The sequence below is a fragment of the Primulina eburnea genome, chromosome 3 (assembly GCF_022965805.1).
Source record: "Primulina eburnea isolate SZY01 chromosome 3, ASM2296580v1, whole genome shotgun sequence".
Taxonomy (NCBI): Eukaryota; Viridiplantae; Streptophyta; class Magnoliopsida; order Lamiales; family Gesneriaceae; genus Primulina; species Primulina eburnea.
The window spans coordinates 19,731,614-19,743,208 of record NC_133103.1 but is presented as its reverse complement, the minus strand read 5'-3'; the positions used below and the strand labels follow the sequence as shown (position 1 = coordinate 19,743,208).

The window sequence follows — 11,595 nt, the reverse complement described above, 5'->3', positions numbered from 1 at the left end:
ACCTAATTTAACCTAAACCTAATGATTTTATCAGCCGACACCCTCACTCCTACCACATCATTCTCGAAAAAACTCAGCTGAAGGTCTCGGCCATCTCCACTTCTTGCAAAAGAAATTTCCCGACACTTCCCCGTTGCTCATTTCTTCATCGTTCTTGCGTAGAAATCATCAAGGCACACATTGTACTCTCGTTTTTGCATCTTATAGGCCATATACTTGCTGTTGTGTGTTTTATTTGTAGCAAAACTCTCGATCCAGCAGCCAGTTTGTAGATCTCTTATTGGCTTGCAAATTTTCCTAAAATTTCTAGCATTCTCTCACGTTTTTGGTTTGGTGCAAGGGGCTGCGGCTTTTAGGTTGTTAGGGGCTTAACATGGTGTCAAGGTGATGTTAAGGGGTTGGAAATTGTTGCTAGTGGCTGCGTGGTTGATCGTGAGAGGTAGAGGGGGCGTCGGCTTGGGCGTTTATTGTGAGGATGGTGATCGTGGTGGAGCTGAGGGCTGCATGGTGGAACATCCATGGGTTATGCTGGTTCATGAAGGTCCACTCAAGGTCTAGGAAGGTCTGGTGGAGTCTGGGGTTGGTCTGGGGTAGAGGGAGGCCGAGATACTTGGTATTGAGTAGCAATTAACCTTTCGAATTCTTGGTGTAGAAATACAGCAGCATACCAGCAAGCATTACAGGGTTCTAAGGGGTTCTAATTGATTGGATCTAAGTAAGGTGTGGTGTTGTTAAGTCATGTTTTAAGTTTGGTAAAATTTGGGGAAGTTTCGGTTTGATTCGAATTAAAACCGGGACCGCTGTCCAAGTTTTAAAACGAATCGATTAAGTTGTGAATTTGACTCGAGTTTGCATCTAGGAATACTTTTAAAAATGTTTGGGGACATTTTAAGGAGTTTGGTAAGCTTCGGGTCAATTTTAGATGTCCAAGGGTGAATTGGTAATTTTTGGGTTTCTAGGGCAAAATGGTCATTTTGCACTCAGGGTGAGATTTTGGCCATGGCAGCGCCCTGAACACAAATTTATGATATTTTAAATGTTTATGCATCATGTTTATTATTTTTACGCAATTATGATAAATACGTCGCATGCTTGGTTTTAAGAAAAATGTTACGTATGTGCATGTTTTTATTAAGTGGTGAATATGATGTTATTTTTGAAGTATGAGATTTGGTTGTGACTGACGATGTATATGTATACGATTACATGAGATATGATGAGCTGAGGCCCGGGCTCAGTGGGCGGGTAATATTGTCGCTGATGTCCCCTGCCGCCGGGCACCACGGTTTTATAGATGGATCTATCGATAGAGCTGATACGAAAGTCACAACTAATGAACTGAATTCAATTAAAAAAGATATGTATACGTATATGATGACATGAGATGACATGCTTTAATACGATATGATTTTACACGACACATTTACGAATATGATGACATTAGATGACATGCTTTGACATGATATGATTTTACACAACACGTTTACGTTATGCTTTTAAGTTCATGAAATATATGTTGAGTATGATATTTTTCACTACTGAGTGCTATATATATATATATATATATATATATATATATATATATATATATATATATATACTTGTTATTCCTGGTACAGGTTTGTTGAGTTCTTAGACTCACTAGGAGTGTGTGATGTAGGTGAGCTTAATGATGAGGAGACTGGAGGTGCCGAACTCTGAGTAGGTAGCCTGGTGCGGTGACACGACCCGAGGACCACATGTTTTCCGCATAATGTTTTATGAGATTTGAGAGGAGATGAAAATTTTATATACGATGAGGATATTACGATTTTTACTCCTTTACGTTTACGTTTGATGTTGGTCATTTTAAACTGTAAGAATTTTATGGTAAAATAATGGCGATTATTTTAAATGTTATTTTGTAATGGCGAGCTTTAAAAAAAAATAATTCCGCACTTTTAAAACGGACGTTACATCTTCTTTATTCTTATATATAAATTGGTACGACAATATTATGTCTCCGATATTTTGGCATCTAGAATTCTATTAAATAGCTTAGTCATCCATTGGATCCCAACATCCCTTAAAAAATTTCATACCTTAATTGGTATCTCAGATGATGCATAGGAAAAAATTGAAGAAAAAAATATTTTTTATTTTAAAATGAAAATTATCAATTTTTGAAATTGAAATGGTATGAAAGAATATAATATGAAAAAAGAACTTGAATTATGGAGTTTGGTTATTAAAGGGTGTGTTTGGAATTATTGAAAAAATGTCACCAACATGCCAAAAATTACTTTAGAGGTTTAACTTTAATTAACAGTACTAGCATCCAACATACATTATATTAATTGATTTAATTTAATGAATAATAAAATATGTAAATATATAAATATTTATAATTATGTTAAGTATTAAGTAATTTGTATTATTTGGTTTGTTGATTGGAAAACTAACGAGGGAGGGGATTGAAAGGAGAATAAATATGTTAGAATTCACCAACATGCCATTAAGAGTTTAATTTTAATATAGTTTTAATATGCTTTACACTCAACGTGCACACTTATGTGAGCACCGTTGAGGTGACAATCATCTATTGGATGTACAATTTTGATATGTTTCATTACATCAAATATGTGAGTGTTACATTATCGGTGCTCACATAAATATGTACGACCGATGTGCAATACATCCAAACTAATAATAATAATAATAATAATAATAATAATAATAATAATAGAGTATTTTCGTGTAGCGATTATACGGGGAAGTCATAATATATAGTTATATTATATTAATAAAATATTAAAGCTAGCGATCGGCTCGCAAACTATAAAACAAAATAATTTTAGCTCGGGTTCAATAAATTCAAATACGAATTAAATATTTATTTTTGTCCACTTCATTATTTTTTTATTTTAATTTTTTAATTAATTTTCGTATATTTTTTTAATATATTTTAATTATTTTATTTTTTATTAATTAATTATAATTTTACTATTTATATTAGACATCAAATGGAAATAATGAACAGGATGGCTTCTTCACCTTTTCTCTCTCAAGAGGAGGCGGACATTCTTGAACGAAGCAAGAAGAAATCTAAGCAATCAATAGAGAACCAATTTCACGGAATGGTAGAGGAAGTGATAATGGGCAATTGTATGCCAAACATCCAACTGGGGACCCAAGGAAATCCTTTGAACGATGCATCCAGAGTCCGACACTCATTCAAGGATACCCTTATGGGGAAGGACATCCGGGGGGACACAGGCATCTTTTTGGAGGAGGAAGGTTTCATCTCGGACGATGAAGATGAGGACGGGGGAGAACAGACTGTGGAGGAAGGCTGCCCGCTGATAAAACTGTCGAGGGAGGAAAAGGTGAGACTACGTAGGCCATGGCGCCAGACCATATTAGTAAAGGTTCTAGGAAGAACAATCGGATACAACTATTTGTTCCGGCGTATCAAAGCACTATGGAGACCAACGCTACAATTGAGATGGTAGCGATTGAGAACGACTATTACATCGTCAAATTTTCCTCGTTTGAGGATTACGAATATTCTAAGTACGAAGGCCCATGGATGATTATGGATCACTATCTGATCACCAAGGAATGGACTCCCAATTTCAACCCTCTTTTCGACAACACAGAGAAATTACTTGCTTGGGTCCGCTTCCCCTGCCTTCCAATCGAATATTACGACCAAGATTTTATTATGAAAGTTGGAAGCAACATTGGTAGACCGATCAAAGTGGAACAGACAACGAGCTTAATTTCAAGGGGTAAGTTTGCACGGTTATGCGTAGAAGTGGATATAACAAAGCCACTCCTGGCAAAATTTAAAATACGGAGACGAGTCATTCGGATCGAATATGAGGGTCTGCACCTGATTTGTTTTCACTGTGGAACACATGGCCACCACAAAGAGCAATGTCCGCACTTACAGGCTGCCGGAAACCATGGTCTACCACCGGAGAAGGAAGGAAACGACTCTCGTGAAAACCAAAATGGAAAGGATCCTCATCCAGCGGAAACAACGGCAAAATTTGGGCCATGGATGATGGTAACACGAAATAATCGCAAGATTGAGAAAGGCAAGAATAAGATTTACGACAAATTTGGAAACAACGAAGGTAGGAAGGAAGGGGCGGATTTGGGAGGAAATCAATTCCAAAAGAATAAATCCAGATACGAATCTCTGATTGTTGAAGATGACGCTAATTTGAATCTCAACATGGATGGGCCAGATAACACTCTCGAAGGCCCAAACAAGCATAAAACATTAGATGGCAGAGGTAAAAGGCCCAATGTCCAGATTAACTACAAGGAGCTGGAAAACACTAGCTATGAAGGAGCCCACCAGAAGGAAGGGAAGAAGCAGACACAAGTAAGGGACGAGAACAGAGAAAGGAATCATGAAAAATTTAAATCTAAACAAGCGGCGGCAGCAGAGGAACATGTGATTATCCGAGGTTCACAAGGTGGAAAAATCATAGAACGCATGGTGATAAAAAACACAATAACAGAGGATGCAATGAATACCTACAGTATGTTCGATACTAGAGTAGAGGACGAGCATCATCAAGACCCACCTAGACATAACAAAGGAGAGGATGTGCGAATGGAGGAAGAAGCCATGAATGTGGAAGATGAAGTGGTCAAGGAGACACCTTGGGGTGATCTCCCTGCCCAATGAAAATCGAATGGATCGCGACTGCATGAGGGGCGCCTACACCACTTTTAGGTGTTTATTTACAACCTTCTCTTTTATGAATCTATTGATTTGGAACTGTCAAGGCGCAGCTTCAAAAGCTATTAACAGAGTCATCAAGGATGTGAAAAGAAGATTCAATCCTAGAATCTTAGGCCTAATTGAACCCCGAGTTTCGGGTTACCAAGCAGATGAAATTTGTAAGAAGATGGGCTTCGAGAATTGGCTTAGGGTTGAAGCTACGGGATTCAGTGGTGGAATTTGGGTTTTCTGGCAAGACGATATGAAATTGGAGATAGTCCATACACACTCACAATTCGTCCTAGTTCGGGTGAAGGTTGGACACCAAGCTCTGTGGCTTTTATCTATTGTTTACGGCAGCCCCAATGCAACACTTAGGAAAAAATTGTGGCATGACCTCAGCTTGGACAATCTGAACATCGAAGGTCCTTGGTGCTCCATTGGAGATTATAACTCTGTTATCTCAGACGATGAAATAGAACCCCAAAGGAATTCGGCCCACCATAGAAGCCCAGAATTCGCAGATTGGATCTTCAACCAAGCCATGATAGATATGGGCTTCAAGGGATCTAAATTCACTTGGACCAGGGGTCAGAGTTCTGATACGCATAAGAGTGCTCGACTAGACAGAGGTTTGTGTAACTTGGAATGGAAGGATATGTTCCCGGATTCTCACATTACGCATCTACCAATCATTCAGTCCAATTATGCCCCGTTGATATTAAATTTGAGTGACAAGAATAAATCAGAATCTGGTAGGATATTTCGATTTCAAGCAGCATGGCTCACTCATAAGGAGTTTCCAAAGGTAATCAAAGCAGAGTGGGATAATAGGCAAAACATGGAAGATAATATTTTAAAGATGGCCAGCATCCTGTCAAACTGGAACAGAACAACCTTCGGAAACATCCAGAAAATAAAAGGAGGCTAATAGCTAGAATTGAAGGCATCCAACGAAGCATGGATAAACAACCCAGACATGGCCTGAAGAAGCTGGAAAATAAACTTAAAAAAGATCTTGACAAGGTGCTAGAACAAGAAGAACTCTTGTGGTACCAAAAGTCGAGGGAGGAGTGGATAACTTCAGGAGACAGAAACACAAAGTTTTATCATTCATCCACCATTGTTCGATGCAGCAGAAACAAGGTTGATGCCCTCAAAGATTCTAATGAACAATGGTTAACCAAGACAGAGGAAATTAGGAGGCTAGCACACAATTATTTCACCTCCCTGTTCCAATCCAGCGAAAGTGACAATCCGTCATCAATGCATCAAGGCCTCTTTCCAAAGGTAGACGAATCAAAACTCAGGAATGTGCACTGTCAATTTTCAATTGAAGAAATCAAAAAATCCCTCTTTGATATGGCCCCGTTTAAAGCTCCAGGCCCCGATGGACTACATGTTGGTTTTTTTTCCAGAAAATGTGGTCTGTAGTGGGTGCTTCAATAGGTGAATTTGCACTCAGATTCTTTCAGACAGGCTGTATTCCTCAAGGAGTGAATGATACAATATTAACGCTAATCCCTAAGGTCCAGAATCCGGAGAGGATAACGCAATTCCGATTAATTAGCTTATGCAATGTGAGCTAGAAAATCCTTACTAAGACCATGACAAATAGGCTTAAAGGAATTATGCCTGATACCATCGGCCCCTTCCAAAGTAGCTTTGTCCCAGGGAGACAAATAACTGACAATATTCTGATCTACCAAGAGATATTACATTCGATGCGAAAAAAGAAGGGGAACAAAGGGTATATGGTCATAAAAATTGATTTAGAGAAGGCATATGACAGACTCTCTTGGGAGTTTATCCGTGAAACCCTTCTTGACATTGGCCTCAACCAAGAGTGGACTCGAAATATTATGAGTTGCATTGAAACAAGCCGACTCTCAATTGCTTTGAATGGGGAACAACTGGATTGGTTTAACCCTAAAAGAGGGATTAGACAAGGAGACCCCATATCCCCATACATCTTTGTTATGTGCATTGAAAGATTAAGCCATATTATTTGCCAAGCAGTGGATAATGGTATTTGGAAGACTATTCGGCTATCCAGAAATGGACCGCTTTCACATCTATTCTTTACAGACGATATGGTTCTATTTGCAGAGGCGACAACAGAACAACTAAAAGTCATTCTGGAATGCTTGAATAAATTCTGTTCAGGATCGGGACAACGAATCAATCCACAGAAATCTCAAATTTTCGTCTCAAATAATGTGGACAATGCAACTGCACAAAACCTGTCCTCTATATCGGGAATCCCATTAACAAATGATCTTGGAAGGTACCTGGTGGTACCCTTCATACACGGAAGAGCTAATGGAAGCCTCTTTAAACAAGTTCTTGATAGAGTGAAAGATTGACTGGAGGGCTGGAAAACAAAACATCTAAGTCTAGCAGGGCGACAAGTGTTAATACAATCAGTTATAAATGCTATTCCAGTGTTTACAATGCAAACATGCTTATTGCCGAAAGGCATATGCTCGCAAATGGAGAGAATGATCAGAGGATTCTTATGGGGCGGAAAACTTGGAGAAAGAAAATGTCACCTGGTAAAATGGGAGACAATGACTAAACCAAAGAACATCGGAGGATTGGGGGTGAGAAACCTCACTAAAATGAATTCAACATTCATGTTGAAACTATGCTGGAGATTAATGGAGGAAAAAGGAAGCCTTTGGAAGAAAGTATTGCAAGGAAAATATATGAGCGGGGCTGATAGTTCAAATAGAATCATAGCAAAACAAGGCACCTCAAACGCTTGGCAGGGTATATCCAAGTTTGCAACAGTGTTGGAGAAAAGGGATAAGAGGGGTAGCTAGAAGTGGAAATTCTACTCTTTTCTGGAGGGATAGGTGGCTTATGGAGGAACCTTTGAAGAATGAGTTGATCAGAACTATTACAATAGAGGAAGAAATGAGAAAAGTCAAGGAATATTGGATACCAGGAGAAGGATGGAACTGGAAAGATTCATAGGGAATCCTGCCTCTGGAAGCTAAGAATAAATTAGCTGCATACACTTTATTGGAGATGATAGTGTCGAGGATATCTACTGTTGGGGGGGTACCAGTAATGGCCACTTTACAGTTAAATCGGCTTATGACATGATAAACAACTCAACCAATCAAGGGACGGAGCACATTTGGAATGACATTTGGAAACTTCAATTTCCAAACCGCATTTGTGCATTTATATGGCTAGTGGCTCATAAGAAGATTGTGAGCAACAAGGTAAGAGCTGAGAGAGGATTTACGACGGACAGTCGCTGCGCCTTATGCCTAGAGGACATTGAGGATGTGAACCATATGTTCCGCAAATGCAATGAAGTTAGAGGCATATGGTGCATGTTGAGGTCCCCACACAAGTACCAGGCTGAGATAGGAATGAACTCCGATGATTGGATAAGGAGAAATATATCGAAATATGGGCATAAAGATGGTGTAACAGACTGGAAAAATATGTTCGCAATTGCGATTTGGTGGATTTGGAAATGGAGAAACGACTTCGTGTTTAAAGGAAAAACGATCGATATCGAATGAAGATTCGGTGGATTAAAGTACAATATTGGGATATTAGGAATGCCTATTCCACAAGCAGGGTGTTGTCAAATAACATGAATGTTTATGAAGATCAGCTCATTAAGTGGATTCCTCCGCCAAATGAATGGTGCGCTTTAAATGTGGATGGTTGTGTTAAACTTCAGGGTCAAAAGGCAGGAGGAGGAGGTTTCCTGAGAAATGAATTTGGAGAATGGATTAGAGGCTTCATCATCATCATCGGCATCTGTACAAGTGAGGAAGCAGAACTATGGGCTGTGTGGAAAGGACTACACCTAACATGGCAGTCAGGACAAAAAAAGTTAGTGCTAGGAATCGATTCAGAGATAGTAGTGAAGTGGCTCCATGGCGAAGGGACACCATCCTCGTCCGCGATCAATTTAGTTTACAAAAGCCAGAACTTACTCGCCAAGGAATGGGAGGTCAGAGTACACCATATATATAGAGAACAAAATAGAGCAGCTGATTTCCTGGCATCGGCAGCCCTTGAGTATGATAGAGGTTGGAGTATTATTGAGGACCCTCCGATAAAGCTGCAAAAGATTGTGGGGACCAGGGCTCTAAATCGACTCAATCTGGGATTAAGTGGATCTGTGAGAAAATGTGGGTCAAATTTTCGCTTTTAACATTAAATCAAATGTATAAATAAAGCATAAAATATTCTTGATTCAATTAAACAAACATAATGTACATACAAGTCTGTTTTAGTACAATCATACACTAGTGTTCATAAAATCCAGTACACGTCTAGTACAAACAACTAGGAGTCTGCTATGCCCGAAATCACCACAATATCTTGATCTCTCATCTTGCTCGTGACCCAGTTCCTGCCCCACCTGTCGTTATGCACACATACAGACACAACAACAGCCGGAAACTCCGGTGAGGACAAATCCCAGCATAAAACATGTATACATGCATATACGCAATCATAAATCATGAATGAGAGCAATGAGAATAGGTTCCATAATCTATGAAACCAATCAATATAAGCATGCAACTAAAATCAAATCATGTCTAGACTCAGTTCGACTCTACCCTAGGGATCCCGGGGTGAATAAGACGTCACTGTCTGTTACCTACCCTCCCAATCGGGGTAACTGTACGTCTTACTCCTAGACTTCGGTCGTGTCTGTATCGAATGTCTACAATCGGAGGAAGTCTGCTCCTATGCGTCGATACACCGAACGTCTAGTTTTGACAAATCTGTCAACGACTCTCCTATCTCAATGCTTGAATATAAATCTATAGACAAAGCATGATTAAATCAAGAGATTTGAATATAAATCTATAAACAAATCCAAATCATATCAAAGAGATAAACAATAAATCTAGTATGTGATTTTGTTGGGAAACTCAAATTGAATCTCATTTGAGTTGCGTCTTCCCCAAACAAAACATGAATTATACCTTTCTTGTCGTAGGAATTGATCGAGATCTTGAAGTCGAAGATTATATCTTTCAATCAAATCTGAAATGACAATATATAGAAGTAGTCTATCAATATATAACTCACATCAAGTCTTGAACAAGTCAATAATCATTCTCGGTATAATTCGACAGCATCACTGCGTAGGTCTCAATACCGATAACTCAAACCTCAACATATATCAATATCAACCTCTCATAAGCCTCATTAAAATCTAATGTTTCGTGTTGAACTCTTCACTATCTCAACTCAATATACAAGCTGGAAATTCAAGACAATCTCATACGGTATCCGAAAATCGATCCGATTGCAATTATACCATGCTCAACATATCAAGAACACGTAATATAACTTATATCTGAATTTCCCCAACATTAAAACTTCAAACCATACTGAAACTGAAATAAACTTACATCCCCTTGTAGTTCTTGATGCAAGGAGCACAAATCTATGTTTAGATTGAAGTTTGGTTGGATAAATCTTGCACAAGTTGACTTCTACAATGAAAGAACCCTACTCCTTTTTCCTGAAACTCTCCCTCGGTTCTCAGCTACTGAGAGGGATGAAATCAAGACACATATAACATATATGCATGGCAAGTAACACATGGCCATTTCGTTGTGTAACACGCACGACCGCGGGTGCGTAAGCCTCTAGACCGCGGGTGCGCGTCGCCTTCGGCAGCACTTTTATATTCTGAAATTCGACGACCGCGGGTGCGGTCTTGCTTCGAATAAAATTTCCTACCCTACTGGACATCGACCGCGGGTGCGGTGGCTCTTGGACCCCGGGTGCGGTGTGGCTTCGGCCTCACCTTCAAAATTCAGAACTATATTACCGCGGGTGCGGTCTATCTTGTACTCAAAACTCTAATTTCTCATGTCTTTTCTCCCCTCATTCCATTTCATGCATTCTCATATCTTTGAGTATCATATTAATGAAGACTAATGAATCTCGAGCCTTACATTTCTCCCCCCCCCCTAAGAAATGATTCCGTCCTCGAAATCGCAGGCAATCTATCAAATCATACATGAAATGTAATATAATCAAGACTGAAGAATTACTTACATCATGTAAATAACTCGGGATGTTTCTGTCTCGTATCTGCTTCTGTCTCCCAAGTCGCTTCTTCGATGCCATGACGACTCCACTGGACTTTTACTTGCGGAATAGTCTTCGTTCTGAGTTGTTTCTCTTTCCGATCAAGAATCTGTATCGGTTGTTAAATATAACTCAAAGTCTGATCAAGCTCAGCTTCGTCAGGTTGAATGACATGAGAAACATCAGGCATATATTTCCGCAACATTGATACATGAAAAATGTCATGTATCCCGGATAACGAAGGAGGAAGAGCAAGTCGATATGCTCAATCGCCAATCTTCTCAAGAATCTCATAAGGACCGATGTATCTAGGAGACAACTTTCCACGCTTGCCAAATCTGACAACGCCTCTGAAAGGAGAAATCTTTAGACTCCTTGTTCGAATACCAACGGCCTACGTCTGATATTGGCGTATTTGGCTTGCCTATCCTGTGCCGTTTTCATGATCTTCTGGATTATCTTCACCTTCTCAGTCATCTCTCGAGTCATATCAGGCCCAAGTTCTGGTACCTCAGATATATCATCCCAGTACAACGGAGATCTTCACTTCTTGCCATACAAAGCTTCAAACGGTGCCATCTCGATACTCGTCTGATAGCTGTTGTTGTACGAGAATTCACATAATGGCAGTGAATCTTGCCAACTAGTACCAAAATCTAGTACTACAGCTCTCAACATGTCCTCTAAAGTCTGGATAGTCCGCTCAGACTGTCCATCTTTCTGGGGATGATAAGCAGTACTCAGGTGTAATGTCGTACCTAAGGCCTGCTGCAAACTGTGCCAAA

General features: G+C 39.5%; 1 protein-coding gene across 1 annotated transcript; it reads left to right on the top strand.

The window, feature by feature from the left end:
• The first annotated feature begins 4,757 nt into the window (after positions 1-4,757).
• On the top strand, positions 4,758-5,651 carry LOC140827012 (uncharacterized). The gene has a single exon (XM_073189581.1). The coding sequence runs from the start codon at positions 4,758-4,760 to the stop codon at positions 5,649-5,651; it is 894 nt and encodes a 297-aa protein (XP_073045682.1).
• Positions 5,652-11,595: the final 5,944 nt, after the last annotated feature.

Bases quoted from the DNA above. Each gene is read 5' to 3' on its own strand.
- LOC140827012 (XM_073189581.1), top strand. From the start codon at position 4,758: ATGAATCTATTGATTTGGAACTGTCAAGGCGCAGCTTCAAAAGCTATT.